General features: G+C 38.9%; 1 protein-coding gene across 3 annotated transcripts in view; it reads left to right on the top strand.

Moving 5' to 3' along the window:
* Nucleotides 1-24,887, top strand: part of CNTLN (centlein) — a 239,593-nt gene that overhangs the window by 126,709 nt on the left and 87,997 nt on the right. For all 3 annotated transcript variants that reach the window (XM_042455496.1, XM_042455497.1, XM_042455498.1), the window contains 3 exons: nt 11,708-11,808; nt 17,087-17,178; nt 20,365-20,903. In XM_042455496.1, coding sequence (XP_042311430.1) covers nt 11,708-11,808; nt 17,087-17,178; nt 20,365-20,903 — 732 coding nt within the window. The remainder of the gene's footprint in view (nt 1-11,707; nt 11,809-17,086; nt 17,179-20,364; nt 20,904-24,887) is intronic.

Here is a 24,887-nt window from a genome sequence, read left to right as displayed (position 1 = left end):
AAGGGTATTGGCACTGATATGTGATTAAAATTCTCATCCCAGGAAGATTTACTGTAAAACAAATGCCTTTTATGGCCTATCAACATTGTATCTCATGGTGTTGTCTCCCAGCCTGGAGGAATAGGAAGGCTATTTCTTTTCCAATAATCACACTCAAAAGTTTACACTTGATTTTTTTTTCTTGTCCCTTCAGTCTCGCATTCTTAACTCCCATTGAGCTTTATATAATATTTTCTTTAGCTAATTAACAATAGTGAGAATGATTTGCTATGCCATTTTGGTCTGTAATGTCATGTACAAAAAGGAGTATCTTTTTGGTTCTTCCTTTTTGAAGAAAATTATTGTGATTGTCTAAATAAGAATATTTTATTTATTTATCTATTTATTAATGATGTTTCTATATTGCATCCCAGTCCACAAGGACTCGTAAGGTAGTGCACAAAAGCAATTAAAATAATACAGAGATAAAATCTTATGTACATTATGTTTATCTTATTGTGACAAATTGTGTTTTTATGCCTAGTAATAGATAACTCAGAACCACTTGTTTCATTTTCCCTATCCCCGTACAGTCAACTTGGATTATCCTGGGATATGCACTCTAGCATGATGAAGTCTGTTATAATAGTTGGACGTCTTCCATTTTAATATGAAAATTATAGTGAGGTTCAGCCCTAAGCCGCTCTGATTGCCTTGGCTGAAGAGCGGGATATAAATAAATAAATTATTACAGTGGATCCTTGTTATACGCTGGGGTTTGGTTCCAAGATCCCCCGTGTATAACAAAATCCGTGTATGCTCAAGTCCCATTAAGTATAATGACATAGCAAAATGGTGTCCCTAATAAAAAATGGAACATCAAGGTAAATTTATACTTTTTTGGAACATTTTCAAACCGTGTATGCTTAAATCCGTGTATAAAAAATCCGTGTATAAGAAGGGCCGACTGTATTATTATTATTCATGACCCTTAACATAGCTCTCATAAGCTCTCAAGCATAGTGTCACGTCAGTAAGTTTTGGGAGTTGCATTCACTCTGTGAATGATTCACTGATTCACTCAAACACCTTAGGAAAGTTAGGCAATCTAATCCAGGAATTGCACACCAATTTCCAGGTGTTATGTTTGTTCCTGTCTCTCACTCCTGCAGATTACTTAAAGCAGGAATTTGCTCACTTCTTTTCTAATTCTCACCTCAGACGCCCCCTCCCCAGGCAGGGACCTTTGGCCATATGACCCCCTGTTCTTTGCCTTGGTGGGATTCTGAAACTGAGACACAAACAGGACCAGGTTGAGGAAAGGATCCACCTCCCCCGGTATATGTCCCTCAGATTAATCTATGAAAGATGCAGTCTGGCCTCCTAAATAGGAACAGAGTTGTTGAGATCACTCCAACAAAGCAACTAGGAGGTGGTAGGAGGACAACCTAGTGAAACCTGGAACCTCTTGTGAGGGGCCCCCAGGAACAGTGATTGAGGTCAAGCTAGTGAAAACAGTCCAATGCTGACATGGAACTTCCATTGAGATTATTCCGGCGAGGCTAGTGGGTAGAAACAGGAGTCCCTAGTGACAAGGTTGGTAAGGTCTCTGACCAGTCCTCAGTAAATCCATAAAATTGCTAGAACTGTAGCAGGGGTAGGACACCTCACAAAACTGTGGTTAAGGCAGTAAGTGGGTTTGTGAACTCTGTGCCTCTACATGCGCTGGCAGGACAGCTAGAGAGTGGCTGCAGTGTCACTTGAAAAGTGAGCAAGGCAGCTGAGGTCAGTTGCAGTGTCCCCCTGAACAAAAGGGCTTTTCAAAAAAAAAGAAGAAGGAAAAACTTAGAGCAATGGAGACCGTGTCTCCTGCTTAAGGGAGATTGTACCCAGATGAAAAACCCTGGAATCGCTTAGAGAAATGGATTTTCAAAAAGGAACCTAATCCCTGGAACGAGACAGGCTTCTTAATGGAAGATCCATTTGCGACCCTGCTTGAGGCCTATAATGGCAAGATTGCCAAGTGAGGCTTGAGATGGTGTGTCCCACGCTGAGAGAAAGAGGTGGGCTTCATGGGGAGTCTGGATGCTTGCCCAAGAGGCAACCCATGAATCCCTAAAGTTGGGGCATGACATTAAAATTCTGAAGAGACAGATAGATGAACTGGTCACGCAGGTCAGGGACAAGGTGACAGAAGATGCCTTGTTGGCTCATAATGCAAACAAGGTCATCCTGAGAGCAGAAAAGGGAGAGAAGAAAACTGCTGATCAGTTTACTTATTCTGGAATTTCAGCACAGAATAAGTAAAGAGATAGTACAGAAATACCTGGTTAATCTAAATGAATATAAGTCTTCAGGGCTAGATGAACTACATCCAAGGGTATTAAAAGAACTGGCAAATGTAATATCGGAACCATTGGCAATAATCTTTCAAAACTCAGAGAGAACAAGAGAAGTGCCAGCAGACTGGAGGAGGGCAATTGGCCACATCATGCTGCAGTGGGTGGGCACAGAGAGAGAGATCATTTTAGACCTTGGACATTCTCTGCAGAACAGCATTTACATTCTGTCTGTTTCCATCCAGTGTACCCAGATCCAAAGCACTTTAAGTGTTTTTGCTTCCCAATTCATCTGGAAGTACTGGGTTTGTTTAGGGACAGGTACCTGGATTCCCTAGAATATCCCCCACAGACCTAATGAGTTAAATATTAATTTTCCCCTAGTCTTCATAGTTACAAGTCTCGTACATGATGGATGGTGATATGAGGGGACAAGAAATTTCTCATGTAGCAGTGGATGGTGTGAGGAGACTGTTGTGGCCAGAGAACCCTCCACTAGCTGTGTATGACTTTTCCTTGCACAAAAAAGTAAGGGCTTGGAGCGTTCCTTTTAATGAAAGACGTCTTCTGTGACCTACTCTTGTGTTGTCTTTTGGATCATTTTTCTTCCAACTGTTGTTCCAAAAACTTGTACAAGGGAAATAATATAAGAATTTAGAAGTATGGGCCTATATCAACACACTACTTTAACAATTAAAATTCCATCAACATTCTTTCTGTGCTAGCTTTACTGTAGACTGTCTTCATCTTCCTACCTTTGAGGCATATATAGCAGCCTATTTACTTAAGCAGGGTTTTGAAGAAACGCTGCTCTGGATGAGACTGGAATTTATATTTGGGGAAAAATGTGATGTGGAAAGGGAGCAGTTATTTTATTGGATCTTCTGGCTGATGATCAATATGAGAGATGTTTGGGAGCCAGAGTAGAAGAACCGCTGCTGCTCTGATTGATTTTGTAATTTTATTGTGCTTTTAGATTTGCCAAAGGTTCTCAGGGGTCTGAAAGGGATGTGTCTCCTATGAAAAAGTTTATGTACAAATGAGGCAATGATTATCTAAATATAAAGTGCTTCTCAGAGGTTAAAAGAGATAGGCTTACTACATTAAATTATTTTTAATAATGTTGACTATTATTAAACAGTGGGGTATTTTGAGCTTTTGTTACTTCTCTGTATATGGGCTTGATTGGATTATTATCTGCATGTTGCATAATAACCCTTGCCCTCTCAAACTGAAATACTAGGAAGAAGTATAATATTTCTGACATACAGTTTATGATTGGGATAATATGATTATTAATATGATTTATCACTGACAAATCAAAAAGAGTTTAGGTTATGTTTTATAACTGAAAGATGCAGAAATATTCTTTTTTTGTTTTTATTCTACTTTATGATCCAGTTTGGCCTTGCTTTGAATATCAATTTTTCAGTATAGGAATTGTTTCAGTATGTTTCAGCCACACATTCTACCAGTGTCTGTAAAACAACATCAGTCGAGAAGCTAGGTTAATGCCGCTTGCTTTGCACATTACCACCCTCTGCCACACAGATAACTTATAAATAGATTTGTTAGAACAGTACAGGTTAATCCCAGGTATATTGTATGGGAGATTTAAAAGTGATAAACAGATCATGTAGTAATTCCTGCTCATGGAGAGCCGGGTATACTAAACAACTGCTGTAAGCTTTACCAGGTTGTTTGCAAATAGCATACATATATGCTCACAGTCTGAACACAGACCAGCTTCTTCATAGGGAATACTGATGTTCAGGGATCCTTGAATTTTTTTGGGGGGGGGGTAAGGGGGTCAACATTGGCAGGCAGGTTATTATTAATTTTCCCTACTTGCACACATTTGAGGGCAAAGACAAATGGTTTTCCCCTTGCATTATAAATCCAAAAATCCTTGGAGCATGTTCAAAAGATCATGAGAGCTCCTGTCTCAGAAAGAGCCCATTCTTCTTTCCTTCGAGTTTGTAGTGACTCAGAATGTGATAAGAAGGACTGTTTGATGTAAGTGTTACATTCTTGTGCTAGACCAGAAAATACATTAAATGATAGTCTCTTTTGCTCTGAAGAGTATATCTCAATCCTCCTTCAATACTGAAATGGTTCACCATTTATTTATTTATTCCATAATAGAACTCAAGATGGCATAAGTAGAGTTCTCAAGTGGCATCCATCTAAGCACTGACCAGACTCCTATCTGCTTAGCTTTCAAAATATGTCAACATTATTTGCCATATTTGCCCTATTCACCATAATCAAAGAAGAAAAAGATCCGGGAGAAAACAGTTTCCCTCCATACACAAACTTTGCATGCCTGCAATGGGACCTTTTTCTCTTTGCTTTCTCCTACCCTTCCATGCCTTTGACACTACTCAAAGCCTTTCTTTGGGGGTTTGATTTTCCTTTGAGAGCAGTTGCGCTGCTTCTGTCAGTGCAACTAAACAGCTTGATTCCATCAACTTGATTCCATCAACAGAATATTCTAAAGGTGGTGGGGAATTAACACCTCCTATAAATACTATTTTCATCCCCCCCTAACTTTCTCTTACCTGGTATCTGTTACATTTCATTTGGTATTTCCCCATAGTATTCTGAGAACAAATCCTCAATTATTTTGGGTAGTAAAGTGGATATATAATTCTGTAATTTGGGATGGAGCATGAGGGTCATAGCTCTGTATTCAGTATTCTACACAGAGAAGATCTCTTATTCAATATTTGTCTTTTGAAAACAACAAGAAGAATAGATCTCAGTAACAGATACTGTATAGAAACCTCTTTGAGGCCATGGACAGTTTCTGCCAGTCAGAGCAGATAGTACTGTAGTGCGTGGATCTGTAGTCTGTCTGTATTGGGCCTGTTACAGACAGGCCAAAATAAAGCTGCTTTGAGTCTCTTTGGATTCATGGATCATTAATGTTCCATACCTCCAAAGTGACTCGAAGCAGCTTTATTTTGGCCTGTCTGTAACAGGCCTAAGATAGCTTTATGTGTTCATATTCAGCTTTTTCCTTCTGTTATTCCCATGGTGGGCTGGTTCACATGTAATGCTAAGCTATGGTTTGTTGTATATGAACAGGTTTTACTCTCCTGTGTTTCTTCTGATTCTTTTACTCTCTCCTTAGCTTCCAATTTTGAACAAACTATACTTTGTCAGAACATTTGAAACAAGTGAGAACAAGAATGAAATTTTTCAGTGTGTCCTTATTAACAGAGTGCTCTTATTCAGGTTTTGAACAAACCATGCCTTTCTGTGAATACTGTATACAGTCCTCCCTCCATTCTCGAGGTTTTGGAAACTGCATCCTTCGCTTATGCACGAGGGACAAACGGAGGGGGAAATAACAGGGCGCATGCCCTAAGCATGCGCATGCTCCTGCAACTGCACACCTATTTGCAAGCTAATGGGGTTTGAATATATGCAAAACTTAATTTTCGCGGGGGGTGGGTGGAAAACAGAGGGTCGACTGTATTTAAAATGACTAAATCAGACTAATTCACTCCCCCCAATTCCTACCTCTTTTTCAACTGCAAATGTTCTGAGCATTCTGGAAGCTACAATGTGTGTTGCTTTGGGCCACATATTAGGAGAATGGCAGGATATAAATTAAATAAATAACATGCTCAGTCTTCATTCGGTTATTCTTAGTTAAATGTTGCATTTTGATGTTTTCCTCTTGTTTTCAGTGATATAGGCCTGTTACAGACTGCCAAAATAAAGCTGCTTCAGGTCTCTTTGGAGGTATGCTATTTAAATGATGCATGGGTCCTAAGAGTCCAGAGGTCGTGCCAAAGCCACACTCCATTCCTAAGCACTGGAGTGCAGCTTTGGTGCAGCTTCCGGATTCTTAGGATGCATGCATCGTTTAAACAGCATACCTCCAAAGAGACCCGAAACAGCTTTATTTTGGCAGTCTGTAACAGGCCATAGTTTTGCTTCTAGTTCTGCTGGTGCCAACTGCCTGAGTTCATTATTAATGTGAATGATTACCAATTGTGGTTTTCATTTACCGTTCAGAATTAAAAGATTAGAGGCTGTTGTGAATTGTCTGAATGAGGAAATATTGGAAGGAATTGGAATGTATTGTAAAAATAAGAATGTTTCTCAGTCATTAATTAAAAAGTAATAATTTATAAGAAAAAGATAAAACTAATAAAAATGCATATGTATCTTTTAATTATATTTTGCTAAAACCGTATCTGTAGAATCCTTTGCAAATATCAATGCAGTTCTAAGCCCTGGGCTAATTTCAACTAACTTGAAAAGCTTGTCGGTGGCTTTTCAACTCATCAAGGTTGAAAAATGTAGGAAATGTCAAACAACTATCCTTGGCTAGTTTGTAGTTATCAAGTTATAATAAGTTTCTGATAGACCAAGTTCACCAAAGATTTACTAAGTAATTATTGTAATAAAATCATAAATAAACAGATATACTTGTATCACCACCACCACCACTTTAGACACAGTTTTGGCAACCTTACCCCCCAATGTAAGTATTTTTTTTTCTCACAGAGGCTAGATCAAGCACAACTGTTCCAGGATTTGCTGTTCCTTCCCGAAGCTGTCAATTCACACACACACAAACAGCCTTTCTGAAAGAACATGTTGTACCCTTTTTGCAAGTAAATGTGACTGAGGGCCCAAACAGACAGGCCAAAATAAAGCTACATCAAGTCACTTTGGAGGTAAGCTGTTTAAATGACTCATGCATCTTAAGAGGCCAAAAGCTGCGCCAAAGCTGCACTCCAATCCTTTGGACTGAAGCGTGGCTTTAACATGGCTTTTGGCCTCTTAGGATGCATGCGTCATTTAAACAGCATACCTCCAAAGTGACCTGAAGCAGCTTTATTTTGGTCTGTCTGTTTGGGCCCTAGGTCTTAACACTGAGGGAGCAAATAGCAAATATTTCTCATATTTGCATTTGACTCCCTAAGAAGTTAAATCTGGTTCAATACCATATATATTTAACTATAAGTTGAGAAATGTATGCCCCAAAATTGACCCTAAAATCCTGGGTCGACTTATATTCAGGTCAATGCATACTAATACTTAGGTCCTGAAACAAGCACCCCCCTGATGTCTCACTCTTCCATACTCTTCTTGCCTTGAGGCAGGAGTTTGTGTGGGTGTGTGTGAAAGCTTTCTCTTCCCTTCAAAGAAATGCCCCATTTAGCTCCACTTCTTTCCTTCCTGATCTGATTTGAACACCTCCTCTTCCCTTCAAAGAAACACCCTTTTAGCTCCGCTTCTTTCCCTTCCCGATCCGATTACCTTCCCATCAAAGAAACACCCCTTTTAGCCCCACTTCTTTCCTTTCCCAATCCTATTTGAAAGCGTTCTCTTCCCAATAAAGAAAGACTCCTTTTAGCTCCTTTTGTTTCCCTTCCTGATCCAATTTGAAAGCCTTTTTCTGTAACAGAAACACACCTTTTAGCTCCACTTTCATCCCTTCTCAATATGATGTTAAAACCTCTCCTCTAGCACCTCAGAAGTAGTGTTAGATAGTCAGGAGAGGTCCGGAGAAGGAGAAGGAGGGACAAAAGTGGTGTTTTCCCCTTTCCTTCCTTTGTTATAGCCCCCTAAGTTTTATCCTCGATTTATCCATGGGTCATATCAAAAGCTATGATTTTTACCCCGAAACCTTCCCTCAACATATACATGAGATCAACTTGTACACAAGTAGATACGGTATTTCAGAACTTAAAACCTTAAAAATACTTTGGAGAAGTACTGGTGGAGCAAACATATTGAGCTTTTCAGTGTTAATTTATGACAGTAGAATTCACAGGACATTTATATAAAAAATAAAGGTCAACATTCGCAGCAGTTTTATGAAAATTAACTGAAGGAAAATTGAAATGAGGCTTTGATTTAGACAGAGCAGTCCACCAGTTGTTTGTTTCTAACCCTAGGGATGCGTAGCACAAAAAGTAAAGGGGGGGGGGGGAAATAAATAGTAAAGGGGGGGAATCAATCTGACCTCACCAAAACCTAGGGATAACAGTTCACTAGCTCTATGATAAAATGTGTGATCAGTATCATGCAAAGACATATTTGCTGCAGTCACCTATCTTAATAAATATAGTGGGTGGTGACCCTTAGAATTATTACCTGAAGCTAAGTTATGTAGAATTGCTGAAGGTATATTTTTTAAACAAGTTGCAATGTGAAAGATCAGGAGGTTTGTTTATGTGGAGTGATTTAATTCTGTATGCTATTGGGGACTTATATTTTGGAAGTTCCTTGCATATAAGATTTGACATAAATGCCCCTGGATATTGCTTGTATTCAGCTACCTTGCCTAAGGTCATGATAATTGGCTAATCTGTCATCATTATCACCTACAACATCTTCATTAAGACAGTTATTCTGTTTTCTACTTATTAATATTTTGATTCAAATCTAGTTTTCTTCAATTTCCTGTATTGTAATTAAGAAGGCTTTTGGAAGGTATATATTGGCTGGAAAATGATATAATGGAAATGACTGGAATATAAGGGGGAAGTAATGTCAATACAGTTGGCCCTCTGTATCCACAGATTCAAGCATCCACAGCTTGAAAATATTTTTAAAATATATAAATGGCATAAAGCAAACCTTGATTTTGTCATTTTATATAAGGGACAATATTTTACATTTATCCACTGCAATTAATGGGTTTGAACATCCATGGATTTTAGTATCCACAAGAAGTCCTGGAATCAGCAGATACGCAGGATCCACTGTACATTGCAATACATTTTAAATGCTAACACCAGAAGAAAGACCATTGAACCCTAGACTGGGAGTGGATGTAGCAACTAACTTGTCATTGTAAACCGCAACTCTATACAGAAAAGGACACAATAGAGTGTTTCTAATAAATCAGGCATCAGTACAGCTTGCTGATTTAAATGCAATACCAAAATGAGAAGTCAGGGAGGGAATTAGAGTGTCTGAGGGAGAGAGACGATGCTTAGTCCCAGCAGACCTTCTATCTGAATGAGCCCATTGTGAAGATAGCTACTTATTAAGGGAAAGAAGTAGGGCAAACTCAACATAGGCCTGCCACTAGTTGGCATCATGTCTGTATAGAAATGATGTTGTGAGGGGTTTTAGGAAAATATTTTAATGTGAATTTTTTTATCTACAATGAATCTCATTTATAAAAAGCAAAATTACATAACCTGATCTTTAAATAAGCCAGTTACATCATCATCATCATCATCATCATCATCATCATGCATCAAGGTGGGGAACAACAACAGGCCAACACTTAAAACACAACTTCAGTTAAAACATACATCAAATTAAAAGAACAAACAAGAGACATATGTATTAAAACATTCTACATTTAAAATTGTTAACAATTTACAGTTTTAAAAATCATCTGGATAGGCCTGCTGGAAGAGATTAGTCTTCAATGCTGTTTTAAATTAAGATAGCATATTCAGCTTTCTCATCTCTTCTGGCAGGTTGTTCCACAGTCTAGGGGCAGCTGCAGAAAATGTCCTCTGACTGACAGTCACCAACCTAGCCCTGGCTGTCAGGAGTAACCATCCACCAGAGGACCTGATTGTATGGGTAGATAATATGGGAGAAGGTGAGCCTGTAGGTAACCTAGACCCAAACCATATAGGACTTTATAGCCAATACTTTGTACCTTGCCCAGAAACTAATTGGCAGTCAATGGAGTGATTTTAATATTGGTGTGATATGATCTCTCCTGGATGTCCCAGTAACCAATCTGGCTGCCATGTTTGAACTGATTGAAGTTTCTGAACTTGGTACAGAGGCAGCCCAATGTACAGCACATTGCAAAAGTCCAGCCTTGAGGTTACCAGTGTGTGCACTACCATCTTTAGGTTCTCCAGTTCTAGGAAGTATACAAGTTGATAAACCACTTTGAATATGAGTGGGAAAGTGTATATCTCTGTGAAAATATAATTTATTGGTAAAAATGGAGAAGCAACTCAATTTTCTTTTTATAGTTAAATAACCGAGTAATTATAGTGGAAGTGTCTGCATACACATATGCATGAACAGAACTATACTGTCAAATAGCAGGTACATATTCATATTTGGAAATGTGATTTATAATGGAGCATAATGGTCTGAGTGTTGGACTATGATTCAGGAGACCAGAGTTCAATTCCCCACTCAGCCATAAAACCACTGGGTCATCTTGAGCAAGTCATACTCTCTCAGTCCCAGGGGAAGGCAGTTGCAAACCTCTGAACAAATCTTGCCAAGAAAACTGCCTGATAGGGTCGCCACAAGTCGGGAACGACTTGAAGGCACACAGCAACAAAAACAAATATTGTATTTATCTATCTGAAAGAGAAACAGGGAAATTGTGGGAAGGGAAGAGGGGAATAAACAACAACAACAAAATCATGACAATCTTTTCAGTTTTTAAATACAGTAATTTATACAGCAATTAAATGGTTTTATGACAGTTATCACACTGTGTTATAGACATATAAGTCCTAAAGTCAATATAGATAGTAATATGTGTTTTCTAAACTCAGTATAAAAGAATGAAGAGACGAATTGGCTAATTCCAGATTCACATGCCTCCCTCAGTGCTGTAGAAGTGGACTGCCTTGCACCCTTCTCACACAACACCTTCAACCCCCTGTAAATTCTTTACATAAAGTCAGGGGAATCTACTGAGAGATAGGCGGGTTATAAACCGCCGCTTTGCGGCGATCTGCCGCTGCCGCTGTTTGCTCCGTAAGGGAGCCGCTGCAGCCAAACCGCGCAGCTCCGTTACGGAGCAAAAAAGAAGCTCCAAAATGGAGCTTCTTTCCGCGGCGCAGCTATGACTCCGTGAGGCGCTGCTGGCACACTCGCGGCATCATAGGTGCCGCGACACGTCTGGACGCTATGTGTCCAAGACGTAAACATGGCGGCGGCCGTCTGGAACGGCCGTCGCCAAAAAATACGTAGTGACTACGTATTAGGGTTAGGGGGGTGCGGAAGCACCGCACCTTCCTAACCCTAATACGTAGTCACTATGTATTTTTGACGGTCTGTAACCCGCCATAGAATCATGACAGGTGAGCTTCATGAAGGGAAGGTTTAGCAGAAAGGGAAATGTATTAATTAGGTAGAGGCACATTCCATGATTCACAAAAGGTGCTTCCACAATTCCTCTCTTCCTCCATAGCTCATAAACCACCTTATTCAGTAGTATTGTTTGATAATTTGTGTAACATTTTGGGCAGACTGTTGTAGGTATCAGGGGAGAAAGTTTGCTTATGTCAGCCATATTGCAGCCATTCAAATAAGTATTCAACCATTGTTATGGTTTTTCTTCATGGTATGTTTTTGTATCTTATGCCTCACTGACTATTTTTGTTTCTACATTCTCAGTTCTTTGTATGTCTTTCTAGATTGAATTTAGAAGAGGAATTGGATCAGTTGAAAGTACATGTATCTAGGGATAAAGCTACAATACAAGAACTGAATATGTGCCTGCAACAAGAAAGAGAAGGTAGGGTCATTTCAGCCATCATATCAAACCATGCTTTGTGCTGCCTATAGTTTATATAGATCTCAAACAGACATTTTAGATCTGCTTGCATGTTTTTCTTTTCTTCTGCTCATCTGTCCTTTCATCATTCATCTTCTTGTATTAATCCTGATTTTTATGGTTCACTTGATGGTGGCAGAGTAATCATCATAACTATGGTGTGTTAATTCAGAAATCATTCCAAAGGAGAGTTTCTCTCAAATTCAAACAATTTTTTTAAAAAAAGGTGTGTGTGTGTGAACTAAGGCTTTTTGTGATGCGCTCGTCATGTGCTAGGGTTTCCTGAGGGTGGAGCGCCCACACGGCCCGCAACCTTCACACGTGATGAGGGTGTCACAATGGTGGCGCCCTGTATACATGGCCACAGCCATTGTTACATAAGTGCTGCACGGCGCTGGTGCAGGGTAAAAAGAACCCGCTTTTCTTGGGTTCTTTTTCTTCTGTAGGGAAACTGCACAATTTGGTGGCTGCGGCTTCCCTGCGGAGGAAAAACAGGTCCCGGCAGGCCTCTCTTTTTGGGAGGTCTGTACCGCGTCTAAGTATGGTTTAGTACAATGTTAGAATTGCTAGGATGATCCTAAGGATAAGCTGCTGACCTGTGCTCCTTGAGTTTGAAAGTAATGTGTTATAACTGATCAAATAATTTCTACCAATAACAGCAGTAAAAAGAGAGGCTTCTGCTATGCCTGTCAAATAAAGGAATTTAAAGGCTCCCCTTTCCTTTGCCCTCAGTGCAGGTAAACCTGTTCTGAATTTGCCGGCATTAGAGTTGGTGAGAAGGAGGTTAAAGTGTGTGTGAGACGGCATAAAGATCTCTCAGAAACACTATTTTTCAGGCTGCAATCCATCCTGTATCCACTTACCCAGGAAAAAGCCCCGTCCAATTGAATGGGATATACGTCTGAGTAGACATATGGAGGATTGCATTGTTTTCTGACTTTTAAAGAGAAAGTAGTTTTATTATAGCATTAGCAATAGCACTCAGATTTCTATACCACTTTATTGTGGTAAGCACTCTCTAAGCAGTTTACAGTGTGTTAGCCAATTGCCGCCAGCAAGCTGGGTACTTACTTTACCGATCTACAGAAGGATGGATGGCTGAGTCAGCCTGGAGCCTTGAAGGATTGAACTCACAACGTATTAGCTGCAATACCAACATTTAACCACTGCACCACCAAGTAAAAAAATAGAAGCCCATCTGCACATGTTTAGAGACTGAGAGTAGAGTGGGGGGTAAATGACACCTTTCAGAATCACTTGATGGAAACTTTGTTCAAGGCTCAAATAAAGGGTAAAATTGGTGAAGACAGTAATGGGTCTTCAGAGGAAGTGTGAGAAGACCATTTGAAAGATGAACAGGGATGGAAAGTCAGTAGTGTTCACTGCCGATGAGTCATGATGTATCTGAGGTGTTCCAAGTATCATAATTGCACGTGTTATTGTGTGCTTCAGCAATCCAATAAGGGCAGTACTTCAAATGCCATAGTAGAATGCCTGTGCAGTTCATGCAATAATGTTGTGAGTATAAAGGACATGACTTTGAGCAAAACAGGCCTGAATCTTTAAAGTAGTATGCTGTTGTACTTTTTCACTTTTTTAAAAAATATATTTCTGAGCGGTTCTTTACTGTTGTGGAGCAATGGGTCTGAACAAACAGGTTGAAGTATACTGTTATGTTATGTTAACTGTGCTGGTCTATGGCAGTAATAAAGTTGAACTTGACTTGAACTATGTTAGCATTCTCTACTAAACCCATGGATGTATTTTTAAAAAATATATCCACATGCATGTGTATTGTACTTTTAACGATGCCTTAGGCTGTTTAGGTGTTTTATACCACTGACTGTAGTTTCCAGATTTCTTTAAAAAGTAACTGAATAAATAAAAGTAACTGAAAAAATAATTACTTTTGAAAAACGTCCAAGTAAAGGATTACTTCTCAAAATTGTAATGATGACAGTAATTAATGGGCACACCCACCACTTGGAATTTTGATGATAACTGATTACTTTTTAAAAGTTAATTTTTCAAGCAGAGACTAGCTGAATGCACCAGATGAAACATGTTGCTGCCCACAAAAACTTATGCCAGATAAAATCTGTTAGACCAGAATCCTCTTGGGGCACTCTGCTGGCATAACTCCTGGTTATGGCAATGTTACTTTTTAGAAGCTTGCATAAGGAGATATCCAACCTGTCCCTAGTGGCATAACACTGTGGCTTAAAAGCTGACTGGTGTCAAGGTACTGTTTCACCACCCCTAATGTAAGAATAGTCACCGATTGCCCACAAGATGTGCCAAGAAGTACTAGGCAAATTGCCTGTATTGGCACCAGGCCATTTTCTTTCTTGTCCCTGTGATTCCTGTTAATAATATCACCACAGCTTTCTACTCTTCTGCCTTCAAAAAGAACCATGCCTTTAGTCTTTGTTGTTTTGTATCTTCAAGTCGTTTCTGACTTACAGCAGTCCTAAGGTGAACCTATCACAGTGTTTTCTTGATAACATTTGTCTAGAGATGGCTTGCCCTTGCCTTCTTCTAACCTTAGTCTTTATGGCCTGTTACAGACAGCCAAAATAAAACTGCTTCGAGTCACAGTGGAGGTATGGTGTTTCAATGATGCATGCATCCTAAGAGTCCAGAAGTTGCACCAAAGCCACGCTCCAGCCCTAAGGACTGGAGTGTGGCTTTGGTGTGGCTTCTGGACTCTTAGGACGTATGCATCATTGAAACACCATACCTCCACTGTGACTCGAAGCAGCTTTATTTTGGCTGTCTGTAACAGGCCTATGATACTATTACATTGTAAAGCCTATTGGTAGAAGCAAAATGATGTAGTGGTTTGAGCACTGGAATAGGACACTGGGAAACCAGGGTTTGAATCCTCACTCAGCCATGGAAACCTCCTGGGTGACCTTGGGCAAGTCACAATCTCTCAAATTCAGGGGAAGGCAAAGGCAAACCCATCTGAACATACCTTGCCAAGAAAACCCTGTGATAGATTTACTTTTGGGTGACCATTAGTTAGAAACAACTTGAAGGCACACAGTAACAAAGACCCATTGGACCAGTTTTTTAGTGGTGAGTCACAGCTTAAACAAATTCCATTCATTCAGTGAGTTGGCTTTAGCTGAGACAGTAGGATTCAGGCCAGAGCCATTTTCCCTCATTGATCTCTTAGTGGTTCCCTTTTTACAGTACTGTACAATTTGAAACTTTTTAGAATAAACCAATTTTGCTTTGTAGCAATGAATGATTTAACAGATGCATTTCTGTTTTTTATGTGGTGCATTCTGAGCTTTTAATATACTGTATTGTGGGCTGGGAGGTGATACAGGACTACTTTAAATAAAATAAATAAATATTGTGAAGCTATTTAAATCACTTTTGATTGTTTTCAGTGTGTATAAGGAACACTATGTCTTAGATAACGTGGTTGTAATTCATATATCTAATCATGTTGTAAGTCTAACATTGAGTGCTTTGATCATTTTATGAAAAACTAAAAAAAAATTCCACAAAAGTAAATGTTGATATAAAAGCTACAGTTGACATTCAAATGAGTGAATATTTAGAAAAAGATGAAAAGCATCCATGTATTACCATTGCATGTTACTTAAAGGAAGTAGAAAATATATGCAGTACCACTGTGCTAAGGGACTACGCTTGGAACCAACATGGGAGTTAATAGATTAATATCAAGGTAAAGGTACATATTCCCCAGTTGCACAGTTTTACTTTTTGCAGCTTCTATTATCTTTAGAGTAGTGCTCTATTTATTTCATGAATACAGAAGTTTTAATTGGCCATGACATGTTCCAAAGACAAAAGAAAGGTCTAATTCACTCTAACAAACTTGTTAGTCACTATTTATGCCAAGAGGATTGTTAATCTACAGAGAGTTGAATGCTTTTCTTCTACTTCTGCTTTGTTTGTGAATTGAAAGTTTATGACTGACCTACTGTGTCCATTTATAATTTTGAATGATGCTTCAAAAACAAATTGATATGACAGATATTATTCTATGAAAAGTAATGATTTGTTTACATTAAAATATACATTGACCACATTTGAGCAGTTTGAGTGCAATTCATTACTTTTATTTATCATTTTACATCTTTGAGTGTATTTTGGTTCAGAGCTATAGTCTGCTTAACATATATGCATGCGTGTGTACAAAAACACTTGTTTCTTTTACGCTTGAGTTGATGCACATGTGTGAACTAACCACTTAAAAAAATATAGCAGCATTGCATTTTTTGGAATGCAAGGGGATCTAAAGGGGTTGTCCAGTATATCTGAGATTGCCAATTCAGACATGCAAGTTATCATTAGATGTTGCTGTCATTGCAGTGCGGATCCTCATTACTCATGTGACTCCCCATGTATTCTCAGCAGTATTCAGCATGTGTATTCACAAAGCATATAAAAGGAATGCAATAAAAAGTGTTGGAGTTGCTCCACAAAAATAGAACAATAGTTGTGGTATCAAGTGGTTTCTATTCCATAGAGAGCATGTTTGAAACTATATTATTTTTGTAAACAGTAGATAGTACATTACAAAATCCAGTAAGGCAGGCAGGTTTGAGGCTAGAGTGGGAAGGAGGAGCAATATATGGATACTGTACTATCAAGTGTGTTGTTGCTTCTCAGAGGGGTATATAGGATCATAGGTCATTGGTTGATTGTTGGAGTTTAATTGCTATGAATCTCCAACATTTCAGTAAAATGACATGTGTGACTTATTCAGTAAAGCACCTGATCTTTCACCTTACAAAAAAGGGAGTTTAAAGTTCTGTCCACCCTAATTCTGTTTCTGTTTGCTTTGTTCAACAATCACTCTGATCCTCCTGGCAGGGGATAAGACCCAGGGAACAAAACTGTTAGTGACTGTGTAGATAAAAAGACGATGAATTTGACTTTTATGGCACAGAGGGAATAGTCTATAAAAGAATGAAGATGGGAATAAAAGTGTAGCATCTTTAACCTGCAGATCTATTGTACCTTTGAAAAGCTTGTGGGGGGGGGGGGGGGGGACATGGTGATGCTACAAGGAGTAATAATTATATAAGATAAGACTTTAAAAAGGGGTCATTGAGACTGACCAAATGGCTTGAGAAGAACATAGACCACATTTTTTCATAACTGGAAAACTAATGAACCCATTTCCTTAAAATGCATTAGTATTATTTTACTACAATATTGCATGTCACAATGTATTATTTATTCCTATTTCCAGAGCTCCTCTTTAGACTTGGTGAAGAGGATGGGGTCAAGAACAGTACTCCAAAGAAGAATGTGAAAGAAATATCAGTACAGACATTAGAGAAGGTACCCTAATCTGTAAGATATTGAGCCCAGCAAGTTAAATCTCAATTTCAGTGTAAGGGATCATATGTTAAAAGACAGAACTGATGAATGTAAGCCATGTGTTCTTTTTTTAATTATCTCTCATAATTCAACATAACCCTACCTGCCAAAATTGTGTCAGAAATCAATGTTCATAGAATATATATATATATATATATATATCTTGTGGGTTGAAAGAAAATTTTAAAATGTGTTTAAAGAGACTGAATGAGGAACTGAGAAAATCTTAAAATGCTCTCAATGTAAATGGAAACATATATTGAATTTTTATAGCTTTATTTATTTTTCTGTGGGCCTCCGGTTTATAAGACATAACACATTAAAAACTACACCTCCTATAGGCGCCCATGTTTGGAGAGACAATTATGAAACCATTCCTGTTGTTGAAATAAAGTCTTTGCATGAGTTACTGCTTTATGCTTACTTTCACCCAGACCAGTGACATGCAAAAACAAATAAGCAAACAAACAATCAGAGTGGGACATCCCCAAAGTTGTGTCATTCTTCTTATACACTCTAAAATGTTTTTCATTATAAGTATAAAGTGTGCCATATGGGTTTGGGAATGCTGTACTGTACTGTTAAAGATGTACAGTATTTGGTTCAGCTCTTTGGAAGGTGAATGTCCAGGAAAAGAATTGGGAAAATATTTCTAGTCCTTCCTGCCCCACCACAACTTTCTCTCTCTAGAATTCATTTTTCTATTTTGTGGCAATAGTTCTGTGTGTTAACAGCTGTGTATGGCTGTGTTCTAACATATGTTTTTCTTCTTTTTCTCAAAACAAAAATGTCTTTGAAAAGACACTACCTTCTTTACCATCCCAACTGTTTTTTGAGTAACTGAAATGGAACTTTTAGAAGTATGCTTAAACTAAGTAAGCAAGACCTTGTGTGACTTAATAGCAGTATAGCGGTGTCCATTTATCTTACATTTGTGAATTAGCTTGTAGGAAGTACAGTAATTTAGAGCAGATGATGTGATTGCATATACTTCTAACACTTGCCATATGGTCAGGTAATGAAGGCTGTCATCTCGTTATTACTGAATGACAAACATCATGTTAAAGTAATAGCACAGAACAGGAAATGCTCACATTCATTTATCTTAAGGTAGAGTGAGTAATTAAAATAATTTGAGCAATACAGTAGAGGATGTCACACCTATCATCTGTGTTTCAGAGTAATTTTGTTTGCCAGGTACACTCTAATTTCTATCTCTGTGGATGTAAGGTGTTATTGTGAGACCATAGGGTATAAACCTTGAAGACATTCATTGTATCCTTTCAACTACTGTAAATGATTTAGCCCTCCACTAAATAAAGAAGAATCTATTTTGTTAAACTAAAAGGCATCAAGCATCTTTCCTAGAGGCTTATGATGCAAGCTAATTTTCAGTAAATGAATGTCAGAAAAAAAACTTAGCACTAGCACATAAAAGCCTAACCACAGTGTTTTGGAAGGGTGTGCAAGATTGCCATATTAATCTATTTCCACTAAACAAGAAAACATTGTGTGGACTGTTAAGACTAATATGTTTTATTCGGCATAACATTTCTGGAATCTGTGAAATTTATGCCAAATAAAACATGTTAGTTCTTTAAGGTGGCACAAGACTCTTTGTTGTTGTTACTAACTATAAATATATATGTATTATTCATTGTCTTCCACAAGTAGGAGGGTGGATTTTGATGGGAAGTAACTAGCTAAGAGCTTTCAACACATATTTGATGGAAGCATTCTGATTAGGGTTGGACACAGTACCTCTTTTTGGGGGGTCCCCAGGGCTGACAAATGGTCAACATAACATGCTCGATTTACCATGGCAAATTCAGTTTAAATCCTTATTTTAGTGAAAACCAAAATTGGTTTTCAGGATATAAAGAATATTCACATAATTTCTTGTTGCCATGTATGGGAGTCATTGCGGAAAGACCACAGACAACAAAATTTGGAAGAATAAAGGCCACAATTTTATTAAACAACAATTATTTTCATTATTATTATTTTTAGCCTGCCTCTCCCTGAGGACTGAGGTGGGTTACAATAAAAGATAATAAAATACATAATACAATAAATCATAACATTTCACAATCCCCATCACCAACATAAAGTATAACACTTAATTACAAATTCAAAAAAAAAAAAAAAAAAAAAAAAAACCCTCAATCAGATTACAAGTTCAAGTTAAATTTTTTTAGTTAAAATTGTTAAGAAATAGGCAGATGATAAAAATAGCTATGAGCAGACGGGGTGGTCTTTTATTTTGGGAGGCCAGTCAGTCAGGGGAGGCCTGCCAGAAGAGATCCGTCTTGACTGCCTTCCTGAAGGCATCAAGGGTGGTAATCTGACGGGTCTCCTCCAACAAGTCATTCCACAGTTTTGGAGCGGCTGATGAAAAGGTTCTCTGGGAAACAGCAGTCAACCTAGTCTTCTTAGGTTGTAGCAGGTTCTTTCCAGAGGACCTGAGAGTGCAAATAAATATTTTTGGTAAAAGTATGGGTTCTTTCTCACAGTCAAAACTGATTGTTTTTCATCTAAAGAAGAAATTGCTCTTAGGGCAACAATGTGTGAGTCCTCATTTCCCTTCAAACATATGCTCTAGTGACTATTTGATGGTGAAACGTGTGGGGTTTATTGATTCCAACAATATGCAAGCAGAATTCATGACTGTCATCTACTGTCAGCCCTGTGTGTCAGAAACAAATCTCTGATGTTTAACTGGTCCAAACATTGTTCTAGTCTTCTCTAATCACTTGTGAGCATCCTTACACTAGAACTGCACTGAGTTTTAATCATCTACATAAAAATAGCTTAAAGTATCAATAATAATTGATAAAACATAGTTAAATTCTTAATTAATGGTCGGAATGTACAGCTTAATATCATACTTCTGTGTCACTTTGTCGATGATTTTAAGTTCTTTTACCATCTGCCCTTTGTGTAACAGATGTATTATTGCAGCTCCAAATGTATTCCTCTACACTACCTTGGAATTATTTTTCAGTTAGGTACTTTAAATAGCCTTTATCCTTGTACTGAATCTAATTTTGTTTTGCCTGGGTATATAGGATGTTAAGACATAATGGACAAATTGACTGCTTTTTAAAAGGTTATAAATGAAATATGTTTTTCACTAATATTCTATAGGTTTTGCACCTGGAAAGAAGGCTAAAGGGGTTTGAGAAAGAGTCAAGAAGGTTGAAAGAAGTCAATGAAGGGTTAAGTAAGGATAAAAGTGATCTAAAAGCCTTGCTTAAACAATACAGAGATGAAGCTGAGTCCAGGGAGAAGGAGCTGGAAATGCTACTGGAAAAGATCACAGAAATAAAGGAGGACAAAGCAAAGCTTCAACTAATGATATATGAGTTAGAGAGAGAGGTCACCTCTCTGAAGAGACAAGTAGCAGAAGCAAACTCATTGAGAAAAGAAAATGAGGATCTGCTGAGTCAAGTGAAGCAATTGCAGAGTTCACTGGACAGAGTAAAAATAGGCTCTATGGCCACAGTGGAAACAACCTGTGAGCAATGTAGATGTAAGAGTACAACTGCCAAAGTTAAGTTGAAAATGGGAAAGAAAAAAAGCTTAGTGGAACATCACCAGTCTCTTCTCAATCAGTCCATCAAGGTTATGAGCGGTATATTTGAGAACTTCAGTAAGGACGGCTGGGAGGATGTGAGTGAAAGCAGGTACAGCCCTCATTAACTTAGCTCTGTAGAGGGGACACTGTGCATATGTAAAGCACTAGCAAATAGAGATTGAATTTCAACTACTGTCGATTTGGTATTCAGAAAAAAGACTGTCAGACCCTTTGAAATATCTTGGGAGGTCTTGTTCTGAGTTTATTGACTGAAATTTGCATGCAAAATTAGCCACAACTGCATGAGTATTTGAATAGATGCCAGGAAACCCAAAAGAAGGCAATGCTTGATTTCTTCCAGTGATGCTATTTTCATGCAGTCATGAGGCTTGAAATTGACAGTTTGGCAGGTTGATTTAATTTGCTGGCCCTTTGCATATTCACCACTGACAGCTAAGGATTCCCAGACAAGTCTACGAAGTCGGTTTAGTTATCTTGTGACATGCCGACCCGGGAGGAGAAACATTTTTCCCCCTTAATTTAGTTAGATAAATTTTGAATGACCCATTTCAGCTTGCTACCAGATGTCTACAAGCTGTTTAACATCCTTTAAATTAAGGACCATCCACACTAATTATTTCATGTATGTTTTATGTGTAGTCATTGTACTAACTTTAATTGAATGATGGCTGAAAATTAGTTCTGTAAAGGTAAGTATAACTGCATAGGGCCGTAGATGCAAAGTCCTCAGCAAATACCACTGTCAATACTGAAAAGATGCTACTTTATGGTGTATCTATAGGCTAAAGTTGCCAAGTTCCTACAGAGTGTTTTCATTTTATTCATATAATCCAGATACAAGTACAGGCATTACCAAATATCAGATCTTGCCTGCTGAGTTATAGAATAATATGCAGATTGCCTGGATAATTTTTTTCTGAGATGAAGTGGCTCATATATGTAGAAATAAAATCTTAATGATGTTCTGAAATTGAATGAATTTGTACTATTGCTTTGCATATTATTCAATCCAAGTTGTATAGTATTTTAATCAGCCTAAAATTGTGAAAAATCAATTTTAGCTGCCAAATAAATTATAAATAAATAAATAAATAAATAAATGTAACTTGACGATTTAAAATCTGAAGCAACTATATTAACTTAGAGTATACAATATAAAGAACATGTTCCACAGGTAATGACATTTTTATGTATTTGCATGTGCACATTGAATATAATCCAACTAATTTCCATCTGCTGGTGAAGTCTTTCACTCACGATAAAAGGAGGGGACAGTTTGCAATAATTCTACCCCTACAACCAACTGTGCCTTCCCAAATCTTCTTCTAAGGATTGGTGGGCATTTTGGTGCAGATTTGGTTGGCTGCTTGTTGGATTCCACCCATTATCTTTATAACACTGCTAAAGAATTTTATTTTGGATGCAATTTGTTATCCCAGAAGTGTGTTGATTCTGTATATTTCAAATTTGTTCTGCAACATACGGTAATTAACCATAGTGGTCAAATTCTTCCAGAGAAAATAAACAATTTTTCAAATAACCAACCAGATGCACAAGCAATACTGATCATTGTAGGGTGTCTCTTATGATCACTTCCATTTGTTCATCTAGCTGTGGCTCATGACAGTAATGTCTTAAGAACTGCAGTGGAATTGAACATTAATAGTATTATAGCAATGCAGAAAACTGTTTCAAACATACTGCTGTCAAGCTTTTCTTAAAGAAGTGTCCCTCTACCTCAGTGGTCCCCAAACTTTTTCCAGCTACTGTGCCCTTTCCTTTTGGGCGACAACCCTAGTTCCTCCAGCCATGAGTATTTCTCAATTTTAGGTCTTCTGTTCTATTGCATATTCAAAACAACTAATCTCAGTTGCTGCTCCATAGATAAAGTGTGGCCCAGTACAGACGGCCACGTTGTGGTGATATTAGGGCTCTACAGGGCTGGACATCCAGAAATGCCCAGCCCTAGTGACGTCACAGGTGCATGCACCTGTCCACACAGCAGGCGCCACAGCTGTGCAGCTGTGGCACTATGTGCAGACGGCTGTCAGCAGAAGCGGTGTCATAGGGCTGCATCGGAGCCCTTATGACAGCGTAAAAAAGGAGCCGCCTAGAGCGGTTCCTTTTTGAGTGCGCATATGTGCAGGCATATGTAGATGCTGCTGCACAGCTGCGCCACAAAGAGGGGCAGCATTTTGCCGCCCTTGCGCCATAGATAAAGTGTGGTCTTAAAGAACACATTTCAGGAGCCAAGACTAACATCCTTCACCAGGACAGTAAACAACCGTCTCATATTGAAAAACTCTAGCAAAAAAGTAAGAGTGTTCATAGTCAGCTTCTGTAACTTTCAGTTGCCCGTTACAAATGGGCCGTTTTGTGCATGCGGAGCGCGCACTAGGGTTAGGAAGGGGCGGTGCTTCTGCACCCCCTAACCCTAGTGCGCGCTCTGCACGCACAAAATGGCGGTGGCCATTCCACACGGCCGCCGCCATGAGGGCGTCACGGCTGCACCGCCTCTATACGGGGCGGCGCGGACGTGACGTCCTCGCTCCGCACCAGGGCGCATAGTGCGCCCTTAGCACGGAGCAGGAAGGAGCTCCATTTTGGAGCTCCTTCCTGGTTTGGTCCGCTGGGCGCAGCCTTCAGACGGCTGCGCCCAGCGGACCAAAGGAGAAAGGGACCAAGCGGCCCCTTTCTCCTCCTCCCCGCCACCACGGAGTGTCCTTGGGGCTTGAAGCCCCAAGGACACCCCTTTCCAGGCTGCGGAGAAGGGGCCTTTTGCCACTTCCCCGCAGCCTGAAAAGCGGCGGATCGGGGCCTCAGCGGCTGCCGTTCTGGGCAGTCTGTAACCCGCCAGTGTCTCCTTTATTGTGACTCTGTGCTCCATAGCTTGCTGTGTCAAGGAGTTATATAAGAAAGATAAGTACCTGAAGGATGATGTCATATGATAGAAAGCCAAGGGTGGTAGAGCATACACTAATGGCTGGCTGGACATGGTGGCAAATTGCTTCATGCTCCATTCCTTGTAAATACATCTTTATTAATGTTTAAATAGTATCCCTGTTGTAGAATGTTATACAAGTTTGATTATAAAACAAAACAATATTTCCATTGTACTTTGGGCCATATTCATTTGGGACAATCCCAATCTTTTGGTCCATTGAAAGTGTAGGAAATATCACTTGGAATAAAAAGCTGACACCTGCTAGTGAATCTTTACTTTTCCTAGCAGCTAAGAAATCAATTAAATCTGGGATATGTGAATGTACAAAAACTTGTTAGAGTACAATATGTGAACTAGGTCATACTTCAGTTATCCAGATCTTGGAAAAGCTACTCTTTCAATGTACATTTTCATATTCAGTGTTCATGTATGTGTTCTTTCAAAATTTCAGGGAGGGGAGGGCAACAAAGGCCTGAATGTTAGTTGTTAATGGTAACTAGGGTGGCTCACTGAAACAAGGAGAACTTGATTTAAAAAACTCTCATCTGAGTTCCATTGATTCAGTGGGTTCACTCTAGTTAGAATTGACTAGATTAATTCCAATACATTTGTGTAAAGCCAAACGAAACCTGCCCTATAAATCAGGGTTCCCTCAGCAACGAGTTCCTGTCTAAGTTACTTTCAAGCTGTGTATAAAGAAGTACCATATATACTCATCTATAAGTCGAAAAATTTAAGCCAGAAAATGGGCTCCAAAATCCTAGGTAGATGTATATATGGGTCAATAAGGTAATACTTCTCTGTGAGCCTTGGGAAAGCTGTGAAGAAGGGAAGGAGGGGAGAGAGGAGGGAAATCAGAGGTCTATACCCCCCTTTTTGCAAGCTTTGGGGAAAGTTGTGGGGAAGGGAGGGAAATTGAAGGTTTGTATCCACATTTTGCATGTCCAGACTGTAACTCTTGGGAGAGGCCAGAGAGGGAGAAAGAGGGAGCAAAGTGGTGTTTCCCTCCGTTTGTTACCTGCCCCTGAGTTCGACCCTTAACTTATCCATGGATCATATCAAAATCCATTATTTTGCCCCCAAAACCTGTCCTCGACTTATACATGGGTATATATACGGTATGATACA

The sequence above is a fragment of the Sceloporus undulatus genome, chromosome 2 (genome assembly GCF_019175285.1).
Source record: "Sceloporus undulatus isolate JIND9_A2432 ecotype Alabama chromosome 2, SceUnd_v1.1, whole genome shotgun sequence".
Lineage (NCBI taxonomy): Eukaryota > Metazoa > Chordata > Lepidosauria > Squamata > Phrynosomatidae > Sceloporus > Sceloporus undulatus.
This window is presented reverse-complemented; position numbering and strand designations above follow the sequence as displayed.